This window comes from Epargyreus clarus, unplaced genomic scaffold (genome assembly GCF_041222505.1).
Source record: "Epargyreus clarus isolate Ecla_fem2 unplaced genomic scaffold, WU_Ecla_fem_2.2 ptg000016l, whole genome shotgun sequence".
Taxonomy (NCBI): Eukaryota; Metazoa; Arthropoda; class Insecta; order Lepidoptera; family Hesperiidae; genus Epargyreus; species Epargyreus clarus.
In genome coordinates, this window is record NW_027332224.1 from 2,992,402 (window position 1) to 3,018,329 (window position 25,928).

At 36.1% G+C, this 25,928-nt stretch overlaps 1 protein-coding gene and 1 non-coding gene across 2 annotated transcripts; one reads left to right on the top strand and one right to left on the bottom strand.

Annotated features, from left to right (window-relative positions):
* Nucleotides 1-4,237: 4,237 nt before the first annotated feature.
* On the bottom strand, nt 4,238-7,561 carry LOC140748674 (translation machinery-associated protein 7 homolog). Its single transcript, XM_073081518.1, has 3 exons — nt 7,404-7,561; nt 5,113-5,235; nt 4,238-4,582 (listed from the first exon to the last, which is right to left on the bottom strand). The coding sequence occupies exons 2-3, from the start codon at nt 5,233-5,235 to the stop codon at nt 4,511-4,513; spliced, it is 195 nt and encodes a 64-aa protein (XP_072937619.1). The 5' UTR covers nt 7,404-7,561; the 3' UTR covers nt 4,238-4,510.
* Nucleotides 7,562-8,250: 689 nt separating this feature from the next.
* TRNAN-GUU (transfer RNA asparagine (anticodon GUU)) lies at nt 8,251-8,324 on the top strand. Its single transcript has one exon. It is a non-coding gene; the product is annotated as a tRNA-Asn (tRNA).
* The last annotated feature ends 17,604 nt before the right edge of the window (nt 8,325-25,928 follow it).

Here is a 25,928-nt window from a genome sequence, read left to right on the forward strand (position 1 = left end):
AACCACAAAGGGTTCTACCACCTTCAATGTACTAAGGCAGAACTGATACCCACTTTAGATGCAATTTCTTTATATTTCAAGATGGGTGGCACTTGTGGGTTTTTTATTGTTTCATTTAGTAGATAATTATGTACTTTTCGTGTGAGTATGATTTACACAGGAAAGTATGAAACGATACGATGTGAGTGCATTTGTGGATCAGAATCATATGGGCAAAACCAGTGTTATTGAAAGATTCTTATATTAGGGTAAGTGGGTCTGTCACGACTTATGGGTGATAATTAAGTTATCGAAGATGTTAGCAAGGTAAGGTAGCATTGACTACTCTGGGCATAGTCACTATAATTTTTTAATGCTAATATTTTTTTATTATCAAGTTGTCTTCTATTAAATTATTGTAAATATATTTTTTTTATTTATGGTATAGGAGTAGCAGACGAGCATGCAGTCCACCTGATGGTAAGTGGCTAGCCGCCCATGGACATCTGTAATCAACCCCAGATAGGATTAGATATTCCTACCTGAGGTCAGCCACAGATGCGCCGTTACCCCTAACTAAGCTGGAACGGAACAGCGCCTAACACTGCTGTTATGAGGCAGAAATAGATGTGGTGGTGGTGCCGCCGGAGTTGAACCACAAAGGGTTCTACCACCTTCAAAATATACTATACTAGATATATGCAATTAAAACCAATAAACCTTTCTTGTATTAAAAAAAATAGGCGTTCATTGAATTATTTTTATTTAATTCAGTTTTTTTTTGCAAATTACATAAAATATATGAAGTACAAATTAAGCTTAAAATCAATCTTTCGAGTTTTCGATATAAATCCAGCAACATTTTGTGTTAAAACCATTAGAATCTTCGCCTACGTTTTCTATTTTCAACTGGATACGTTGAAAGAATTTTCCTTGCATTCTCTTTCGCCTCTACTTCAGCTGTAAAAGAAAAGTCATTCTTAACTGACTAAAAAAGATTCATAAGCTTCTAAATTCGACTATGTTTCATTAAATAATTATTTTCTGTGACAAGATAGAATCTTTATTTAATTTCAAAGGTGAAAGATTACTTCATGGTTGAAATCTGAAGGCACCACCGGATCACCTATTTTAGACAACAATATTAAGCTCTGCTGTTCTGATTTGAAACGTATGGTAAGAGTAATACGTTCCAACTCGAAGAAACAAACACATCTTTGGCTTACATCGGGAAGTAACTCTTATCCTATCTGAGGTTGGTTACTGATGTCGCTGGGCAGCAGTTGCCACAACATAACGTACTGCATGCTAATTAAATAGTATCTTTCGTAAATATACCAATTTACATTGAAACAAATTGGTAGAGTTTCAGACTTACGCTGTTTGTCCACCAACCACGATACCGAGCCGATACCGATAATTAATGACGGCGCCGAAGTAGCGTACATACATTTGCTATAGCAGCTTGTCCACCGAACGTCCGTCACCCGAGCACCGTCATCCCATAGTAAATGTATGTGTACGCTACTTCGGCGCCGAGATTAATTATCGGTATCGGCTCGGTGACGGTGCAGTGGACAAACAGTCTTACTTTATGAACCTTTGAGACTAACAAATGGTTTTACAAGTGCTAAAGATACTTACAAACATCATCAACTTTAATTTCTTCATGACGACGTTGCAGTAAGCCCACATTAAAACCAATATCATCATACTCGACGTGCATTGTTTTGGTCGAATAAAATGCTTTATTCTCTGCTTCATAGTAGTATACTGACCACGGTTGGGCAAAGAGTTCGAAGAAATCATCACCTTCAGGAATTACGTGGTCATTTCTAGGTTCTTCCCTAAATTCTAAGTTATTTCCAAAATATCTATCTAAAGGGCCATTGCTAGGTCCTGCTCTATCAACATTTTTAGATGTATGTAAAGGTCCAATTTGTAAGTTATTTGAATTGTGACCATTATGATTGATATTAGGAGGTCCATTACTAGGGTCGGCCGTATCAAAGTTTTTAGTAACTTGTAAACCATGTTTAAAGTGTACTTTAGGTTTTGAATTAGTGTTTATTATTCCCCCTAATTTAGCTTCATTTTCATCGATAAATTCAAAATCAGAAGAATTGTATCCTTCACAATCTGAATCATTTTTATCGTTAATTGTATCATTATCCGTTGAACTTAATGATATGACATCATTATTTATGTCCAAATGGTCGATTATTTGAAGGTCACTAGTTAACAATTCCAAATCAGATCCAATACTCTCCGAACTGATAGAAATTATGCTTAGTTTATCATCAATCGTAGAATCTTTATTATCATTAATGACATTGAAATAATTGTTTATTACGGTATCATTACTTTGAAAATCAATTTTTGCTGAATTTGAAGGATCTGAAGTTGTAAAACTGTCTTTTGTTGGTACATTTTCATCTTTATCAATACTAGAACTCAATTGAGTGGAATTATCCCGTGAAATCATAACATAAGTATGATCATGTTTTAGTGGATTTCTTACTACTTCTATGTCATTAATAATCACACAAGCTTCAATGTTACTTAGTATGGGTAAAGCAATATCATCATTTTTCAAGGATATTTCAATATTTTCATTATCATTTAAACTTTTCAGTAATTCTTCAGTTTCACTGAGAGAAGTTGTGAGAATAGTCCTACTATTTAATACATTATATGTATTTGTGTCATTATGTTCATATTTCTTGCAGATCTCATCAAATTCTTCTACACAAGATAATGTATTTTGTTCTGGCGTATTAGAAGTTGTTTTTGTATTTACATTTTCTTTCTTAACTTTTTCTGTATCTTTATTCAAATTATCCTTTAAGTCTATATCAAAATTAACTGGAATAACATCGTTAGAATCATTTTGTACTATAGAGCGATTCATATTATTAATATTTTTAAAATTAACGGTATTATTATTGGAATTTTCTGTTAATTCTATATTTCCCAACGGAATATTTATTTCATTGGAACCTAATTCTTCATCAATGTGTACGATTTTATTAATATTGTGATCAGATGCACTATTAAGTGCATTTTCAGTAGCTTCATTGCAATAATGTTCTTCAGAATTGAAAAGACTCTCCAGTTCTTTATTTTCAGATTCTGCCATATTTTGCAAATGTTTCATTTTTGAAGGAATTAAAACTGGCGGCTTCCACGCTAGAACATGAAATATTTAAAAATAAAAACTTCGTAAATTCATAGCCAAAAACGATTATTTTTCTTGTCTTAGATGCAGTTAACAAGACATCGAAATTCATTGTTTAAAAATCCGTTTGACCGGGGCTCGAAGCCGGAACACTGCGTGACATCAGTATGGTGACCAGTCCGCCATGCGGGTCGTCGAATTTGGTATAATTGTAATTGAAAAGTCGATACGTTTTTACAACGGAAATCGAAGTTACGGCTTAATATCGTAGACAAACATTAGCTACATGTGTATTAGAAACAATGTATATCTTGTTCTCTGAAGGAAAGTTTTTTGAAGAAATCTACACGGTTTGGACTTCTTAAAGTTCTGTAGTCTGTGTGAAGCATAGATTAGTAAAGATACTTCGCCGCCTTGAAATTGAATGAAGCCACAAACGGCTTATTTTAGTAAGTTATTTTCTTGAATCCTTGACAAATAAAAACATCTTTAGAAAAAAATTACGAATAAATAACTAATTTACGTAATAATTAAGTAATTTACGTAATAATTAAGTAATTTACGTAATAATTAAGTAATTTACGTAATAAATAAATAATTATTTCAAATATTTTAAGGACATTTTAGCACAGAGACGTGGCAAAACTTTTTTACGCAACTATTTCAATTCTCAAAACTGGGTACATTTTCTTTTTAGGAGTGAGTAATCTTTACTAATCTATGGTGTGAAGTCAAACAATCCATACTTGACTAGTGAGGTGTAAATAAATTTTATAGTTACTTACCAATAAAATATTTCTAAATGTATTTAGTATTATATTAGTAACACAATATTGATAAATGTTTCACTAATTTCACTCTCAATTAACTAAAAATTGTTTAGCAAAAGTAATACACTAATAAATTATAAAGATGTAAAGTAATATTTATCGAAAATTTTGTTACAAGCTTTTATTTTACGAATGAAGATTAAAATATAAAAATGGAGGGAAATTTGTTTTTTTTTAATCTAGTTTTTATCATTGCTATGACCATATTTTATATACAGTTCATTTATACGTAAATGAAAAAAAACACAAATTTAAATAATTACGTTTTATTTATTAATAATATGCATGTAAACATGTAAAATGCACAATTTACAAAAATTAGTACAGCAGGTTTGGCAGTGCTGGGTCTAGGACCAAGACTGGTTGTTTGGAAGTCAAATGTTTACATAGTTTAAAAAAGTACGCAAAAAAATGTGTTATTTATAACGTTTAATAGCGCCAAATAATTAAACAAAGATCTGCGGTCCTATTTTACAATTAATATAATAATAATAATAATAATATTAATGAAATTGTTGTTTTATCACTTTTTGCCAGATTTTTTTATGCCGCCTTGCGTGAGAGGTCCTTTTTGTGAAGCCTTGGCCTTTGCTTCCTGAAAACACAAACAAAAATTTACTGATTATTATTATGATACTTTCATTATGCTACCATGACTGTTATTAATTTCCACAATCTAACATTCCACTATGTAACCATGTTTACTATTGTCTATGATTGCCATTATTCATTAATAATGGATTGTATGTACTACAAAACTATATTTATTAATGTCTATTTATTTCTCTCAAGTTTTACTTTGGTACAAGCAACATTATACGAGTCTCATTATATCAACAAAACAATTTGTTAAGTTAATTTGTAAGTGGTGACTGCCCACATATGTAATCAACCCAAAATAGATTTAGATACCTACCTGAGGTTGGGCACAGATGTACCACTTCTCCTGGGTACTAAGTTGGAACCCATCAGTGAAGTATGTCTCCCTTACCACACCCTTCAAACCAGAACACAGCAGCACTCAACACTGCTGTTATAACAGAAATAGGTGTGGCAGTAGTGCCGCCGGAGTCGAACCACAAAGGGTTCTACCTTCAAATATATAAGTACAAAGAAGTATATTACCGATAATGCCTTCTGCTGTTCTTTGAGCTTCTGTTTGTGTGCCAAGTCTTGCTCGTCCAAATCCTTGGTTTCCTTCTTGGGCGCCTTTAGCGGCTTCTTCTTGCCTCCTTCACGACCCGACATCTAGAATATAGAAGGATATTGTTAAGATTGAAGCATAATTGTAGCAGTGACAGCCTAGTGGTTAAGAAACTCGGCCTCTCGATCAAACGGTCCGAGGTTCAAATCCCAGGCACCTCTGATTTTTTAAAATTATGTGCGTATTAGCAATTAATTAACACTCGCTTAAACGGTGAAAGAAAACATCGTGAGGAAACCTGCATACCTGAGAGATTTATAAAGAAAAAATCTCAAAGGTATGTGAAGTCTACCAATACACACTTGGCCAGCGCAGTGGACTATGGCCTAATCCTTCTCATTCTGAGAGGAGACCCGTGCCCAGCAGTGGGACAATAATGGGTGGATGATGATGATGAAAGCATAATTTATATCTACTAGTATTCAACTTGTATTAGTAATTTTTTACAGTTCGCTTTCTTCAATCAAATGTTTAAAAAAGTTACAGACACCTTCAGTTGTAATCTGAAAAGTATACACCTAAAATATATATTTTTTTAAAGTTGGTTGAAAAGGCTTTTACCCTTAATTGATTACATTACTATTTTATATGTTAGTTTTAACCATCAAGACATCTTTTCGACACTATTAAATTACCAAAAATAAAAATAAGTTTTTCCATCCTAATAACTATACCTTGTTAGCGCGAAAAAGACACGAGGTTAAATTAATTTGGCACATGAGAGGCAATTCTTACTAAATAACATTGAGTTAAATTAACACGAGAATTATTTAAACTTCAAATAGTTACACAAAATAAAATAAATTCATATAATTTAGGTGGTAGAACCCTTTGTGGTTCGACTCCGGCGGCACCACTGCCACACCTATTTCTACCAGCAGTGTTAGGCACTGCTGTGTTCCCGTTTGAAGGGTGTGGTAAGGGAGACAGACTTTTCCGAGGTGTTCCAGCTTAGTCCTCAGGGGTAGAGGCACATCTGTGGCCGACCTCAGGTAGGAATATCTAATCCTGTCTGGGGTTGATTACAGATGTCCATGGGAGGCAGTAGCCACTTACCATCAGGTGGACTGCATGCTCGTTTGACTGCATTTATAGCTTTGTTCTGTTGTTTGAGTGCACATAAAATTTGTTACATAAACAGTCTGACCAATAATATGATGATTCATATTACACTTGCATTAACAAGAGACTTTCTGTGTTACCAAATAAATTATATACATAGGGCTATAGAGCAGATATTGTCAAGATTTTCATATCATACAAAAACTCTCGTTCCACTTCACACAGTCACCATCTTGCATTGATTGATCATGGATGACTTGACATATACTTCTAAGTTACTGCTAATCTATATATATAAAAGAAAGTCGTCTTAACACTATTTTTAACTCAAGAACGGCTGAACCGATTTGGCTGAAAATTAGTGGAGAGGTAGTTTAGGACCAGGAGACGGACATAGAATACTTTTATCCCATTCAACTGCGTTTCCGTGAAGTCAATATAAAATGTGGTATAACAAAAACGGATCTGACATGGAATAACAAAACATTTAGGGGGCAAAAATAGCGTTTTTGTTTTATTTTACGTGTATATCTTAAAGGAAGACTTTGAAATTAAATTAGTCACCGGGAGGCAAATTTCAAAGACCATTTAGTCTTGACAATTTTTTTTTGTTAATGATATTGTTAGATTTCACGAGGGGAAAGCGGGTGAAACCGCTAGGCGCGGCTAGTTGGTAATAAGTGGAATAAATGGACACTTTCAACTTCATGTCAAGTCTTGCTATTTTAATATTGTAAAGTTGAACATATTTGGTTACATCATTATTAAACGTAAACGAATGAGGCAAGAGAATACGGGATTTCTTTCTATCAATTTATAAATTCATAACTAAACGAATTCATTCATAGCGAAACGATAAATTACCAAAGATTTTTCTATTTAAAATGTTCGAACATAACAGTAATTTTGAGTACAGTTCTTGTAGTAAAAAAACATACGTCGCTCAAATATAATGTAGCACACGGCATAAACGAAGCATTATTCTTCAAATACTTCGGTCTGAACGTGAGCAATGAAAAATACAGAAAAAATGGAATGCTTACGTCTAACCTAACAATTAACTTAAATTACACGTAAATTCTGGAAGATCACACATTTAAATGTTGAATAATCATCTTTATTGCTTATATTCAAGTTGTAAATATCTTACCTTGGCAGATGGAGGAGTATTTACCGAAAATTTCGGAAAAACAGCACACGGCAAAATTTGACGGCTTTATTTTTTAACTTTGGGTTTTCTACGCAATTTGACGTTCGATTGAAACTGTCAAACAATTGTTTTATATTCGTTTTAACTTTTTAACGTGGATGCCAGGAAAATGAAACACATAAATTCATTGATCATATTTTTTCAAGCATATAGAAGATTACATAAACTTTATTAATTATGTTACAGAAATATTTCCACTATAACATAACAAAATATAGCACAGTAATTACAGTATGTCCTAATGACATTTACCGACTTTTAAAAACTGAATCCGTGGTCGGATTACAACAAAACTCTTACATATGTGAAATAAATATATAAAACGTGATCTAATAATTTCAAGTCAAATTACTTGACACTTGTATTTTGTGGAGTTGAATTTTGTAATTTTGTATTTTGTGGAGTTGAGTTGAAAATATGTTGAGTACGAATTTATAAAACCTTGCACGAATTAGTACTAGGAGAAAGCTAAATTAGATTATTTTTTAATATTTTTACTAATTAATTCTTAATTACTACTAAACAGAAGGAGTAAAGGATTAATATTACATAATTACATAATAATAATCACATTTATTAGCGTAAAAAATGTAACTCCGTGTATTAATTTTTAATTATCTGATCGTATTAGTGCGTAAGTGGCACATTAGTTTCCAATTAAGATGTCTATCTTTAGATCGAAGGAAGAAATTTCTAAACGTGTTTGTTTTGTGACATTGGAATATTAATATCTTAACAAACTATTCTACTATGATTTGTATCTATATTTATGTCATTTGTTCCCATAGCCTCCGTGGCGCAATTGGTTAGCGCGTTCGGCTGTTAACCGAAAGGTTGGTGGTTCAAGCCCACCCGGGGGCGAAAATTTTGTTCAAATTATAATAAAAATAAAATTAACATTGTATTACAATTTTGAATCGTTTTCACACTTGATTATGATAAACATTTTATCTCATTTTTTAAATTATTTACGCATTTTCAAATTATAATTTAATTAAATAAATATAGTTCAAAAAAACTAAAAAACACTTTTTATGATAAAAGTTTTCGGTATTCTATTTCATTCTTTCATACATTCAGGGTAAGATAAGGATGTATGTTGATCTCTTTCTACTGAAAAACGTAGTTACTCACTGACAAACATACAAGTGAAGCTAATTAATATAAAGCGTGTAAAAAGTACTTTCGTTATATTATGCAAATTATGGCTATCAAATTATGCAACATATAAGTTTTCGCCGAGAACTGACGAATGGGCACAAGTACGTAAATAATCAACTTGATTTTAATTTGCACTCTTCACAAAATTCCACAATGCCCTTTCGTTATCTCTTCATAGTCGTCTGTATTCGTGCGTGGCTACGCGCCACGCGTCTTTCTCGTCGTTGTTCGGCGAGTTATTCGGTAATTCGCGATTATCTAAATGCAGCATTCATGTAAATATGTAATTGGTAAAATTTTATTTAAAGTATTTACTATTGTTTTTATAAACTTTACCTACTATTTCATGTAAGTTAAAAAATGGGGTTGGACCATTGTATTTCGCAAAGCATATTCTTTCTTATTCGCAAAAAATATATGTAAATACAAATACGTATTTTTTATTTTTGTGACTGATTGTAGATACTATTAAATAAATACAATTAAATACGGCGCACCCCGAAAATAAGATAAAGGATATAATGGTATAAATGAGATTTTCAAATAACTTATTAAGAAACTTAAGTTTCCAATTAATTAATTAGAATATAATTATGGTACGTGTGTGTCTATCAATGCCCCCTATAGCTATATAGTTTCTCACGCTTTATGACGAGACCCACAGACAGAGACCCAGAGACAGTGGGACACGAGAAACGGCCTTTCAAAATTATATTTATTGCTTAAATTTTAAATGAAAAGATGAAGTAAATAGCCGGATAATAAATCAATAATCACAGGCACAATATAAAACGAAAGCGCTGCCATTATTAAAAAGAAATCAATGCACACCACAGATAATAAAACACCCGTGAATGAGTGCGATGTGAATGCGTTTAACGCGTGCGGTGCTGCACTTACTTGTATGGCACCCCTGTACGGGATGCATTTATACTGATGCGTAACAAAAATATTTCTAGTTAGTTATATAACAAGTTCATATTCAATAATAGTTATTATTCATATTTAATAATAGTTAGTCATAAATAATATAATGGTTTTTTGAATACATATTGCTATGATTGATCTTGTAATTTACATAATTCATATCAGATAGGAATATTATTCCTATCTGATAATTATCTGATAATATTCCTATCTGAGGTCGGCCACAGATGCGCCGTTATCCCTCAGGACTAAGCTAGAACGCCTCGGAAAAGTATGTCTCCCTTACCACACTTCAAACCAGAACACAGCAGCGATTAATACTGATGTTATGAGGAATAAATATATCTATTTGCGGCGGTGATGTCGCCGGAATTCAACCTCAAGGGTTCTACCACCCTCAAAATTTTCGAATGTAATATTTTTTATTATTGAAACTCAATCTGCGGCCCAGGCAGCACGTTAAGATGGCAGTAAATTTTTAAGCAGGTTGACTTATTTTCACTAACTATATTTTACGGCAGTCTATGCCTGGGGCTTTATTGTTTTTTACGGAAAAATAAAAAATATACGGAAGATTCTGGGACCAGCCCAGTCCGATAGTGGGGAATGGCGATCCCGTACAAACGAAGAGATTGAAGATCTAGTGGCCGAGTCTAACATCATAGGAGTAATTAAATCCCACCGTCTTCGCTGGCTTGGCCACGTTGTAAGAATGAGCGAGGATCGCGGCGTCAAGCGCGCGTACTTGGGGCGTCCAAATGGTCGACGCCCTGTTGGCCGCCCAAAATACCGCTGCGCAGACAGGGTCGAGGCAGATTTGCGCGAACTTAAAGCCAATAACTGGCTTGAGACTGCGCAAATCAGGGACAAGTGGCGAAATCTCGTGTCGGAGTCCAAGACTCACTTCGGGTCGCTGCACCAGCGGAGTAAGTAAGTAAGTATATTTTACGGCAGCGAATACATCAACCCTCTGATATACTTTCTGAGGGCCGTCTGTTACAGAATGGTGTAACAGACGGCCCTCTCCACACGCCCTATATCGCGGTGTTACGCAGTAGGTACTCTGTGCTTCACAAAAGCCACATCGTGTCGTTCGGTTGCTTTCTTCGTTTGTAATGGTGGCAAATATTCCACTGTCACACTACCCTTCCATGTAGTTGTCTAGTAATTACGAAATAACTACCTGTTTTAAAGATTTTAATGCGAATTTAACTTCAAAGGTATTTAACATTGACTCATCTTTTCAAAAAGAACCCTTTTTGGTTCGACTTCGGCTTCTCCACCGCTTCCTATTTCTACTTACCTAATAAAAGTACCCTTACCATGAGTTTTTACGTTTTGACAAATATGACTGTTTTGGTATTTGTTTACGTATTTGCCCATACAATTTCCAATCAGCGCCCCTAGCGGATTGTATCAGTACTATTGGTGTCAGAGTAACGTAACATTAAATGTTTAAATTGACAAAATGGCGCTTTATGTTTTGTCTCTCTTTTTTGCGAACATGTGAGGCAGACAAAAAGTTTATCGTCACTTAAGCTTATTGTTACGTTTACTCAGTCTACTAAGCAAACGGAACAGAATAAAGAATTGAGTAAACGTAACGTAAAATTGTGGCATGTTTTGAAAACTCATGGTAGTTCCAATCCTATCTGCGGTTGATTATAGATGTCCAGGGCGGCAGTGGCTACTTACCATGAAAATTCCAGGCTTGTTCCTGAAGATCTGATGTTGTACTTCCTTTAATATAAAAATTAAAGCTGCAACGAGTATGCAGTTAACCTTATGGTAAGTGGCTACTGCCGCCCATGGACATCTGTAATCAACCTCAAATAAGATTAGATTCCTACCTGAGATCGGTGACAGATGCGCCGCTACCCCTGAGGAATAAGCTGGTATACTTCGGAAGTATGTCTCTTACCACACCCTCCAAACCAGAACACATCATTACCATTACTGTCCTGCTGCTAGGCGCGGGTCCAAATCCAAATGTGAAGGGTTAGACTATAATTCACCGCGTTGGCCAAGTGCGAATTCGTAGACTTCACATACCTGTGAAAACTTTGTTTTTAAGCTATTGCATAGCTTTTATCGCGGGCTTTGAGCGCGGCGACCGAATCGAGAAATTCTGTAACGAAAATAAGTAACACCTTTCAACAACTCGGTTGCCTGGAGACTTGATATCCAACTATCAAGTCTCCAGGCAACCGAGTTGTTGACTGTCAATAGAAAAATATGGATATAATTGAATAAAGTATTATTTTACATTCCTTATTATTTTATTTGATATTGGCGACGAGATGTCGAATGAACTAAAAAACAATAAGGAAATACGAGCCACATTACGTGGGTTAATGAAACGAACCGAAAATTACATTTCGGGAATAGAAAAAATTGACATTGAAGAAATAAATATACGACTGAATTCTTTACAAGAAAATTTGAACAAATTCTACGCGATTCAAGAAAAAATTGAATGGCTTACAGAAGAAGAAAATTTAGAAGAGGAAATAAAATACAGGTACAAATTTGAAGAAATATATACAAAGCTAAAATTTAAATTTTTTAATGTACAAAAAGAAAATAATCGGCTAATACCTGAATGTTCTTTTATATCAGCAAGAGCGGAAGTTTATTTGATAAACTGTTAACTGTCAAGGCACGCTTGAGACGTACACCTAATACAAAAGAGTTATCACCTTATCAGTTAATGTTCGGCAGAGAGGTAAGAACCTATATGCCTGCCTTATTTAAGAAATCCGCCCCACTATCCATATTACATTACAATGCACCGCCAACGCAGGAGTTCGGACAAGGTGATAAGGTACAAGTCCGCAGTTACACCAACCCAAGAGTTAAATGGGAGTTCGGAGTCGTCATCCGAAGATTAGGTAGACTCCATTATGAAGTCAGAACTGAAAATGGCATACTGGTGCGCCGTCACCTTGACCAAATGCTGCCGGCGCCCCTGGTGGTGTAAATGAAAATAGCGGTGGAGGACTGTTGGATATCAAGTCTCCAGGCAACCGAGTTGTTGACTGTCAATAGAAAAATATGGATATAATTGAATAAAGTATTATTTTACATTCCTTATTATTTTATTTGATAACCTTTATTCGTGAACTTGAACACAGATGGCAGTAATACACATTTTTTTATAATCCGTGCAGAAATCTTAAAATTGCGTGAAGTATATTTTATATTCCCATTATAAAATTCTAAATTATATTACCATATTATCCAAATAATATGTTTTATCAACATAAGCTATGTTGAATTCTGGATTGATAAAATAACGTAAAAGAGTGTTTGTTATTTTTAAACGTACAATTACAACTGACAGACTTGACAGCACAAAATCAAAACGCCATTATGATTTATGGTACAAATAATTTGTGTACAAAGTTTTTAAATATGAATAAACAAAGTGCATTTATTAATGAAAAATGCGATGTACCTGTAACATTCGGCCAAATGTCACAGGCACATCGCATTGATCCATTTATATTGCTGGTTGTTAATACTTTACGTCACTTATTAAATACTTTTCTATTTTATATTTTAGAATGTCTTGCTTGGAGTTATGAAATGTCAACTGATATTTGCAATGTCTTATATAATAGAGATATGATAAAATAGTGGATAAAGATGTATTAATGTAAATGTTGATGATTATGGAAGAATATATTGTATTTCTGGAATTCCTTCTGAGCGTTTTCATAGCATAAAAATGCTATGCAATAGCTTTACCGCGGCAGTCTCCGAGTGCCACACGTATTTTTTTATTTAAGATTTCTTAGCCATGTAGGTTTCCTCACGATGTTTTCCTGCACCGTGTTAGCAAGTTTTTTTTTATAATATAGGAGTAGCAGACGAGCATGCAGTCCACCTGATGATAAGTGGCTACTGCCGCCCATGGACATCTGTAATCAACCTCAGATAGAATTAGATGTTCCTACCTGAAGTCGGCCACAGATGCGCCGCTACCCCTGAGGACTAAGCTGGAACGCCTCGGAAAAGTATGTCTCCCTTACGCCACCCTTCGAAACGGAACACAGCAGCGCCTAACACTGCTGTTATTAGGCAGAAATAGGTGTGGCGGTTGTACCGCCGGAGTCGAACCACAAAGGGTTCTACCACCTTCAAGTGATTATTAATTTCTAATACGAACATAACTTTAAAAAGTCAGAGGTTTGGGAATTGAACCTCGGACCCCTCGATCAAGCCGAGTTTCTTAACCACTAGGCTATCACTGCTTATATGTGACCACTTACCGTCATGCAATCTCATAAAAACCTCATAAATTCCGCTTCTTAGCTTCAGGATTACTCCCATTTATAAATGATACGTTTATTCATTTCCATCCAGCATAACCGAGGTATCGCCTGAACGCATGGTGGTTACTGAAAAACCTATTTAACAACACAAACTGTGCATGTGTTGGTGAATGTATGCTAGAAGGGTGCGTGGCTCGTTAGAAAAGGGTGTGTGTTTCCATTGCTTTTGAAGAAAATGTTGCAAATGTTTTGAAGGTAGAACACTTTGCGGTTCAACTCCGGCGGCACCGCCACACCTATTTCTGCCTAATAATAGCAGTGTTAGGCGCTGCTGTGTTCCGGTTTGAAGGGTGTGGTAAGGGAGACTTACTTTTCCGAGGCGTTCCAGTTTAGTCTGGGGTAGCGGCGCATCTGTGGCCGACCTCAAGTAGGAATATCTAATCCTATCTGGGGTTGATTACAGATGTCCATGGGCGGCAGTAACCATTTACCATTAGATGGTCTGCATGCTCGTCTGCTACTCGTATATTATAAAAAAAGATACATAACACTAAATAATATAAACTGAATACCGTAATAATAATGACGGTGTTGGAACAAGAGAATTGAAGAAGAATATCAGAATATATTTTTGTGTCTCATGGTCATAGATAAGTATAGATATACCACCGCCCTGCAATTGAAGGAAGCCATTAAATGGCTTAAACGGCTGACAATGTGTCAGCAATTTAATGGCTTTCATGGTGTAATTTACGCGGAACAATGCAGCCATGTTCAGTTAAGTGGTGCAAAAACACGAAATCGAAGAAAAAGTGCGGAGAAATATCGTTTCATTCGTAAATGCTCTAAAAACTACATGTATAATGGACATGATGACCAATTTTCAAATCCCCTTCCAATTTTAAGGTCTACTGATTTTAAAAATCGTATTAAACTAGCAGTAGCAGACGAACATACAGTCCACCTGATGGTAAGTGGCTACTGCCGCTCATAGACATCTGTAGTCAACCCCAGATAAGATTAGATCGACTCGAGGCCGACCACAGATGGGCTACCCCTACCCCTGTGGATTAACCTGGAATGCTTCAGAAAAGTATGTCTCACTTAACACACCCTTCAAACCAGAACACAGCAGTGTTTAATGCTGCTCTTACTAGGCGATAGTGCCGCCTGACCACAGAGGCATTTCATCATCAACCCATTATTGTCCCACTGCTGGGCACGGGTCTCCTCTCAGAATGAGAGGGATAGTCCATTTTTTTTATAAATGTCTCAGGTATGCAAGTTTACACATGATGTTTTCCTTCACCGTTTCAGCAAGTGATAATTAATTTCTAATACGCACATAATTTTGAAAAATCAGAAGTGCGTGCCTGGGTTTGAACCTCGGACCCCTCGATCGAGAGACCGAGTTTCTTAACCACTAGGCTATCTCTGCTTTTTTGCTGCTTTCAGAGGTACTTACCTTCAAAATACATAATTATTATAAAAAATAAATAAAATGGCAGTGGAAACACGCAACCGTCTTGAAAAGTGCGTATCACACAGCGCTCACCCCACGTGTTTGCGCTCCGAGCACTCATTCGTAACTAAAAGGATTATATATCAAATAGTATATAATTACAGGTACAAAGTTTACGTATGAAGCCTAGAAAGATACATGGAAAGCGATAGATTTATTGCAGCACCGTAAGCTTGCAAACTATTGAAGATTGTTGTTCAATTTTTGTGCCACCGCCACACGTATTTCTACCTAATAACAGCAGTGTTAAGTGCTGATGTCTTCTGGTTTAAAGGGTGAGGGAGACATACTCTTCCGAGGCGTTCCAGCGTCGTTAGGGGTAGCGGCGCATCCTCAGGTAGGAATATCTAATCACTCCCACAATTTAGATGAATCCAACGACACCTAATATGTAAAAATTATCTCAAGCCGTTTTTATTATAGGGTGTACCATTTAAGGTGATAGAACCCTTGTGGTTCGACTCCGGCGGCACCACCGCCACACTTCTGCCTAATAACAGCAGTGTTAGGCGCTGCTGTGTTCCGTTTTTAAAGGTTTGGTAAGGGAGACATACTTTTCTGAGGCGTTCCAGCTTAGCCCTCAGGGGTAGCTGCGCATCTGTGTCCCTTACCACACCCCTCAAACCGGAACACAGCAGCGCCTAACACTGCTGTTATTGGGTAGAAATAGGTGTGGTGGTGGTGCCGCTGGAGTCAAATCACAAAGGGTTCCACCACCTTCAATCATTAGGCTAAACAGTAAAAAATAAAAAAGAACTGGGTAAAAAGAAGAAATTACAATTTCTTATTTTAGTCTGTCCATTTTCTGACACCATGAATAAAAGGAAAGTTAAGTAGCTATGGGAAAGGGTTGAAGGGATGCATACCTCCATTGATAACGGTAGCCACTTAAAATTCGGGTGAGGGTTACCCCTTCACGCTTGAGAGATTAGCAGCTAAGGGTTAGTACTTTTCTTTAAATAACTTTTTGTTTATAATATAGGAGTAGCAGACGAGCATGAAGTCCACCTGTTGGTAAGTGGCCGCCGAAGCACATCTTTAATCAATCCCAGATAGGATTAGATATTCCTATCTGAGGTCGGCAACAGATGCACCGCTACTTTGAGGATTAAGCTGGAACGCCTCAGAAACGTACTCGTATGTCTCCCTTACCAAAACTACTATTAAAACGTTCAGAAAGGATTCTAAAGTGTAAGTTTTGTTTGCGAAACTTTGTAAATTTCCAAAAAAATCCCACTAATTTTTATAACACCCCAAAAGAAATATAACTTCTAAAAGATAGTCCCCGCCAAACTGCAAGTCCGCTCTGAAGTTGTTGCGAGCAGGTGTAGTCATACAATTTGCTATGGCGATGCGATTCATTTCTATATTCAGTGCGGATTAGCAGTTTTACGGTGACTATACGAGATTCTCTACAATTTTATTAAAATATCGCAATCTATGTTCAAAATGGAAATACACATGTTGTATTGAACTTAGTAATATTGAATACTGTTTTTAATTATAAGTTCTGTCATATGAGCGGTATAGTACATAGAGCGTATTCATAGTATTGACGACGACTTAGGAAATAAATTGTCTTTCCTATTACATACATAGATTTAGCAAACGGACATGTCAATCAATCCCCTGATGGTAAATGGCTACTGCCGCTCATGGACATCTGTAATCAACTTCTGACACGATTAGATTCCTACCTGAGACGGTCCACAGATACTTCTCCTAAGAACTAACTTAAGTATGTCTATGTAAATTTACCTAATATTGTTTAAATAAAGGATTTTTTTTGTTTTACTTTTTTTACGTTGTCTCCCTTACTACGCCATTGAAACTAGAAGTGCTTAACGCTGCTGTTTGACGTACAAATAGGTGTGGCGGTGGTGCCGCCGTAGTTTTACTACAAAGGGTTTTACCAACTTAGTGAAATTTATACTACCTTATAGTAAATAATTTGCCGAGTGCGAGTCGAACTCGCACATGGAGGGTTCTGTTTTAACCCTAGAAGTCCATGCATTGTAACAATTTTAACTGTCTACCTATTAGATAAGGGGAAAAACGTAAAATAGCGGATTCTTGTATGGCAACTCGTATCGATTTTAAGTTTCTTTTTTATTTTCAGTAAGTATTTGTTCTTATAGTGGCAATCGTTACAATATACATACTCTGTAAAAAAATCAAATGTGTATGTATAATATATATTAGTTTCCATGATCATTACAACAACTACTTGCAATCTCATACTTTATTTATTTTTGTATAAAATATAATTAAACGCTACTTTAGAAGCAACTGTACTAGCTACCTATTGTATAAGCACTTACTATTTTGCATATTGTGACTACCTGTAAATGGAATTGTGTACTAAGTTATATTACTTAAGAAAATAACATTGTCAGTCATGTATAACATATAGTTCTGTTGGTAGCCCTTAAAATAAAAAATAAAAATAAAATAAAAAATTAAAATAATAACGTTCTAGAGATAGAATACGAGGTAGGTAGAAGGTAATGTAGCGATCCTTTTTGGTTATGGGTACGGAATCCTATGTCCCTATAGTCCCGGGACTAGAATATGTCTACGGTATTCCCTGCCTGTCGTAAGAGGTGACTAAAAGGGGGCTTCCGGGGTTGCAGGCGGCAAGAGTGGGACCTCGAACCGTCCAGCAAGCGACCCCGGTAAGGAGGCGGTATGTGTGGGCGGATACCGTCGTATTCTAATGGTATATGGTGTCGGAGGAGCGAAAACTGCTCCCCCAGGGCAGAGCTCGATCGGGGCATCGCGCTTGGAGCACCTTGGGTACCTTAAGAAGGTTTCCCCCTCGTAAACAAAAAAAAGGGTCCGGAATCTTAAAAAATGATTACGAATTAAGATTTTTGGTCACTCTATACGGAATTCAAAAACCAATAGGTACTCTTACAAAGTTTAATCTTCCATGAAATTTGTACTTTAAATAATTTCATGTTTATTAGAGTACCTCTAAATAATTTTATACTCACGCCCTCACTATGAATACGGGGAGGGTTAGGTGTATTTTTATATTGCTAGGGTTGCTCTTTGACTAACCCCAGCTCGATACACGAGGGATGTCACTCAGAATAACGTTATGCAAAAACTGTTATACGTTACTGCTATTTTTGTAATCACATGTTTTGAAAAGTATTAGGATTTTATAGATGTTTAAAAACCGCAGAGATAACCTAAATAGGTCAATAGAGATCTTAAAAACCCTAAGCGGAAGGTGGTAGAACCTTTTGTGGTTCGACTCCGGCGGCATCACCCGCACACTAATGTCTGTCTAATAACAGCAGTGTTAAGCGCTATTGTGTTCTGGTTTGAAGGGTGTCGTTAAGAGAGACATATTTTTTCTCAGACCTCAGGTAGGAATTTAGTTATCTGGGGTTGATTACAGATGTCCGTAGGCGGCAGTAGCCACTTACCGTCAGATAGATTGCATGCTCGTTTGCTTTTTGTAAATTTTAATAAAACTCCGCTTGTACATTACAAAAAAAACTTTAAAGGATACTTTATTCATTCGTCAAATTGCAGTGATAGCTTAGTAGTTAGAACTGAACCTTTCGATCAAGGGTTCTGAGTTTCACAACCTGGTCATCCGATTTCTTAAAGTTATATGAGCTCTGTGCTTTAACGGTAAAGGAATATTTTTTGAAGAAGTCTACATATAGGTACGAGTACCTGAGATCGCTTTAAAAAAACATTTTTTAAGTGTTTGAAGTCTATGACACCGCACTTGGCTTTCAAGATGGAATCTACACTAATATTATAAAGAGGAAAACTTTGTTTCTTTGTTTGGTTGTAATGAATAGGCTCACAAACTACTGGACCAATATTAAAAATTCTTTCACCATTCGAAAGCTACATTATCCACGAGTAACATAGGCTATATTTTATATGAAAGATATTTGATAAATAGATTTTGAGGCGGTACAAAGTTTGCCGGGTCAGCTAGTATAACATAAAACTCTATTATTCTGAGAGGATATCCGTGCCCAGCAGTGGGAGAATAATGATTGGCGAGAGGTTCATTGATTTAAGGTATAATTTTTATTTTTATAAGTTAGTTTTGGGTTCGACATGCTTCATTTATACATAAGTAAGCACATTTTTTTTACCAAATTAAAATGTAAAGATAATTTTAGATTTTTTACCCAATTGTGGAAGGCTGGAATGTTTTGTTGAACATATGTATGTCTCATTCTTTTATCACGCTTTACAACTGACTCGACTTTAATTTTAACATACGAGTATGAGGTATCGATGGATTCGGTTAAATTGTAAGTAACATCCTTAGTAATATTATAAATCCGAAAGTAACTCTGTCTGTCTGTCTATCTGTCTGTCTGGTTGTCTCTTCTTCACGCCTAAGCCACTGAACCGATTTTAATGAAATTTTGTACATAGATAGTCTGAGACCCGAACATAGGATAGTTTTTATCCCGGAAATCCTACGGGAACTAGGGATGGCGATCTAGGATCGATTAATCGGAGAATCGATCTTTTGGACCCAAAAAATAGATTATTTTAATCGATATTAGTAAGGATTGAATCGTAAACTATGCATTTGATCAAGTGATGATCTTTAGCGAAGTTGAAGGTGCGAATTTTCGGTTTTATGTATGTTAGTATGTTATATTTATTAACACGGGCGAAGCTGCGGGCAAAAACTAGTAGGGTATAATTTCAAGCAGTCGGCTTCAAGTTTTTTATAATAATTCGTCTAGTCTATATTTTTCTACGTGACGAAGCTCGTAGATAATTCTAATATCAACCCTGCCTCCCCAACAATGGCGCGGTGGGGCAGTAATTAAAAAAGGGGCCCCGCGCGAGGCGTGAACTTTCGCGCGTCGACCCAGCATCACTATGTTTTCTATTTAAGGGCCTTTTCTGACAGCACGACTGTTCAATCGCGTATTCTTTATAATCGTTAAGTAGAAGAAAAATTGTGTGTTATTGCGAATATTTTGTCTATTTAAAGGACTTTTCTGACGATACGACTTGTAAATAATTATAGTTTAAAAACTAAAAACCACGCTAAAATCGCACAAGGAAAATCGATAATCCTGATTCCTGACGATCCTGATTACATTTTTGTACATTTTTTGTCTGTCTGTCTGTTTGTTCCGGCTAAAGTCTGAATAGCTGAACCGATTTTGACGGGACTTTTATTGGCAGGTAGCTGATGTAAGAAGGAGTAACTTAGGCTACTTATATTTAAGAACTAGCTGTGCCCCTGATTATTTTTATCTCGGGTGACACCGCGGGACACAGCAAGTTATAAATAAAATAAATGAGCCAGATCGTTACCCCGCGATATGCACCCAAGACACTAGCAGCATTACCTCAAAGTATTGTCAATTTTTTTCGTTGACCGAGGTAAGCTCCAGGTCTTGGGTCACCAGAGGTTTTAATCAAGCGCGAAGACAATTCTTTATAAACTTCTGTGCTTACGATTACTTGCTTCTAATTCTATCATATCACACACACGCGTGTCGCGAAGACTGCAGCGAGTGCGTGTGGGACATGAGTGATAGGAAAAGTGTCCTACGTATTAATAAAGTTTTCCTTAAACAAAGACGCAACTCCTAAGCCTCTATCTATAAAACATTGATTCTATCTTCTGCCAATAAATAAATATTAACACTATATGATTTTAGACTAAAATTAACGCGGAATTGAAACATTTTATTATGTAACGGGTACTCATGACATGCGTTTTTTATTGCCGATATTTCGACCTAGTTGCATGGATCGTTGGATGGATAAAATATTAACACTATTTTATAAGTCATCCGCTTCGAATGTAAAACCTTCCAGTCGCGAGTGCGAAAACCGCCTACATTGCGTGGAAATACAGATTATTAATTCTTTCCTACGTGCTCATTGCAAGTAATATTTATGAGTGCGTTTGGTGTGTTACCGTGTTATAGCGCCCTCTTGCGTTTTAATTAATGATTACAGGACATTAATAAGGCACGTCCTAATTGCTTTTGAAAATGGCGTGTAATATTGAAAATAATTTTTATTTTATATTTCTAATATTAAAATACGAGTATGAGTTCTGTGTATTCGAAAAATAGTGGTTAAGAATATCGGCCTCTTGATCGAGGGGTCTAAGGTTCAAATCTCAGACACGCGCTGATTTTTCAAAGTTATGTGCGTATTTAAAATTAATTATCACTTGCATTAAACGGTGAAGGAAAACATCGTGAGGAAACCTTATCCCTGATTCCTGAGAGACCTCCAAGCAAGATGCCCTATCAGGCCCTGCCCTGAGGGGGGCAATAACCATACCGTCGTTCTCCCCGGGGTCGCTTGCTGGACGGTTCGAGCTCCCACTCTTGCCGGCCGCAACCCCGGAAGCCCCCTTTTTGTGGCCTCTTACGACAGGCACGGATACCGTAGCCCTATTCTTGTCGCGGGATTGTTACAGATGTCCACAGACCGCACTGGTCGTATACCATCAGGTGGACTGCATGCTCGTTTGTTATTATATAAAAAAAACTAGCTGACCTGGCAAACGTTGTGTTGCCAAAAAAATAAAAAAAAATGTTAAGGGTGAACAACCCTTATCACTTAGGGGTATGAAAAATAGATAGAAGCCGATTCTCAGACCTACTGAATATGCGTATAAAATTTGGTGAAAATCGGTAAAGCCGTTTCGGAGGAGTACGGTAACTAACATTGTGACACGAGAATTTTTTAGAACATGAATAGGTGACAAGTTTACTCTAAAACGCAAAAATAAGAATCCCTCTGAGAGAATCTTTAAGGAAAATATTCTCTGGGGGACGTCATTGACTTGACAAAACCAAGATGGCGACTTCCGGTTACGGAGTTTATTTTCTTACTGAATATGCAATACACAATAATACCGGAAGATGTACAGGAGATTGTTAAAATGGATGTGGTATTCATGATTGAATTTTTTGTAAAAGAGAAGTCGCATCCTAGGATGGACGGCGGTGTGTGTGGTCGCATACCGTCGTGACGGTGTGGCGAGCGACATGCTACGCGCTAAGAGGACTCCGGTTGCGTTCCTTTGGAGATCCCGGAGTCCTACGCAGCGCCGAGGACGGCCACCGGGGGGGTTTTAGTGCGGTAAGAATCCCACGTAACACCGTGTCGTTGAACGTTTCCCCCTCGTCAAGAAAAATAAATAGAGAAATACCAAATAAATATGTAGCCTACTGATGGTAAGACATACTATAGATGGTGGTAGAACCCTCTGTGGTTAGAATCCGGCGGCACCACCATCACACGTATTTCTGCCTAATGACAGCAACGTTAGCGGTGCTGTGTTCTGGTTTGAATTGAAGGCATTCCAGCTTAGTCCTCAGGGTTAGCGGCGCATCTGTGAGACGTCTGGTAGGAATCTAATGTTATCTGGGGTTGATTGCAGCTATCCATGGGCGGCAGTAGCCACTTACCATCAGGTGGAATGCATGCTCGTCGGCTCCTCTGATTTTATAATAATAAGTATGTCTCTCTTACAACCGGAATACGGCTTAACTTAGCTGTTATGAGGCAGAAAAATTGTGACGGAGGTCCGGAGTCGAACCACATCTATACATATAAATAAAATTGGAGTATCTGTGTTGGAGCTTTTTACTACAAGTATATGAATATACATACGGTACATATTTGATTTTAGACTAAAATTATCGCGGAATTGAGACATTTTATTATGTAACGGGTACTCACGATATGCGTTTTTTATTGCCGATATTTCGACCCAGTTGCATGGATCGTGGTCACGGCGAAACTGAGGTGGAGGGGAGAAACCGTTGACAAGTACTAGTGTATTTTTAAACTGTAATTTTTCTCTAAATATTTTTTTCCTAATCGCACTAAAATACACAAGTTAAATTCAAAGAAATGTATCTTTAATAATACAGATTAATGCCACATCCAAAATAAAAAAGATTCTGACGCAATGTAGGAAAATTCTTAACATTTTTTTTGGGGGAACTCTTTATACCTTTTTAATGTCCACTAAGAAGGCCCTATGTAAAGAGGTCAAGATAAGATCTTTGAGGGTCGGGGGTGGAATATTTAATAACATATTTTGTAACTTCCCTTACAAATGATGCAAAGTTTTGGTCGAATTTGTGTTTTAGATTTTATTCGAGTAGAGAAGCATGCAGTCCACCTGATGGTAAGTGGCTACTGCCGCCTATTGCCATCTGTAATTAACCCCAGGTAGGATTAGATATTCCTACCTGAGGTCGGCCATAGATGCGGCCCTGAGACTAAGGACTTTTTAAAATATAGGAGTAGCAGACGAGCATGCAGTCCACTGATGGTATGCGGCTACTGTCGCCCATGGACATCTGTTTTCAACCCCAGATAAGATTAGGTTGCTATCTGAGGTCGGGCACAGATGCGCCGCTAACTTTGAGGAATAAGCTGGAATGCCTCGGAAAAGTATGTCTCCCTTACCACACCCTTCAAACCAGAACACAACAGCGCTACATTTATGTTATTAGACAATCATAAGTGTGGCGGTGGCTCTATTGTTGCCTATTTCATTTTTAATTTCGAATTTACGAAGGCAAAAATTGGTTAATATTGATAACGAGCTTTTGCCCGCGGCTTCGCTCGCGTTACGAAGTAATATTTTCATCCCCTATTTTATCCCCTTGGGGGTAGAGTTGATCAAAATCCTTTCTTAGCGGATGCCTACGTCATAACATCTACCTGTATGCCAAATTTCAGCCCGATCCGTCCAGTGGTTTGGGCTGTGCGTTGATAGATCACTATGTCAGTCAGTCACCTTTGAGTTATATATACTTAGATAATAATTATTAAGGAAAGTTATCCTTCATTCACAAATGACTTGTAAAGTTTTATTTAAACAATACTGACCGATTGTTTACAGGAATAGTTCATTCGCCGACTCATTCAGGCTTCAATGACCTCTCTTAACCTTTTGTATGAAATCTAGTCTTTGTTCAAAGTGAGGGCATAGACAATAGATTTTGTCTAATGGTTCAACGCCTATACAATAATAGAACCCTTATAAAATATTATTTAGCTTTATTTTTGTTTACGGTTTTGCTTGGAATCTTGTAAATAGTTTTACAATACTTAAGATCTTTATTTGTCAAAATCTCTAATTAATAATAAATATAATCATTAATTGATTTAAAATAAGTTAAACTATACGTCATAGATTAGTGAAGATTACTCACTGCTAACAAGAAAAAGTAACCAGTTTTGAGAATTGAAATAGTTGCGTTAATAAGTTTTGCCACGTCTCCGTGCTAAAATGTCCCTAAAATATTTGAAATAATTATTTATTTACTATGTAAATTCGCAGTATTAGTTATTACTAAATTTTCTCTAAAAATGTTTTTATTTGTCAAGAATTCAAAAAAAGAACTTACTAATAAGCTTTTTGTGGCTTCATTCAATTTCAAGGCGGCGAAGTATCTTTACTAATCTATGCTATACGTATACATATTAACAAAAATCTAAATATTTATTATTTTCGGGGTCAAATTAGCTAAAAAATAGGTATTACGTAATATCCTCTATGATTTCGTGATTTTTTTTTTAAAATCGGTATTTTTAGGAGAACTGAGAAAATAGCAATTTAAAAAAATATATATATTTTGATTTCTTTAAAATATGAAATTTGAAATGGTTATCGTTTTGGTATTTTGAAATAATATTGAAAACGACACTCATTTTGTAATTCATAATAACGGATTACAGACAGACTTTAACATTATTTTTATGTGTTGATTATCAAAAACATTGCCGAGGACCTTCTTAAAAGATCTATAGAGTTGAAAATTGTTAAAAATGCTGCGATCATAGGCAAAAACTATAATAGCTTTTGAAAGCATAGACTAAAGAGCACAGATTATAAATAATTTTCAATATAATGTGCGTTTGGAAGCATTTTATGAGGGTTTGATGGGCCTGAAATAGGGTTATTTTTCTTCTCTTTATAATATGAAAAAGGGAACTTAAAACTTGATTAAAAATGTGAATTTTGAAAAAGTTTTAACTTTTAGGTAAGATGTATTTTGTAAAATTTGTTATTCTAAATTAAAAAATGTATTTTTAGTCTCTCAAAGTAAAATTCGGCCAAGTACAAATCATATTCACAACGAAAGATTCCTCAGCGCATTAAGAATACAGAATACAGCAACGCAATTATAAGGCAGAAATAGGTATTTGAAGGTGGTAGAACCCTTTGTGGTTCAACTCAGGCGGCACCACCGTCACACCTATTTCTAACTAATAACAGCAGTGTTAAGCGCTGCTGTGTTCTGGTTTGAAGGGTGTGGTAAGGGAGACATACTTTTTGACGTTACAGCTTAATCCTCAGGTGTAGTGGCACATTTATAGCCGGAATCAAGTAGGAATCTAATCCTATCTGGGTTTGATTACAGATGTCCATGGGCGGCAGTAGCCACTTACCATCAGGTGGACTGCATGCTCGTCTGCTATTATATTAACATAAATCCTTATAGAAATACATATAATAATATCCGATATTCTAATTCATATTATTTTAATTGAAAGCTCATATTTTTAATTTCCCATAAG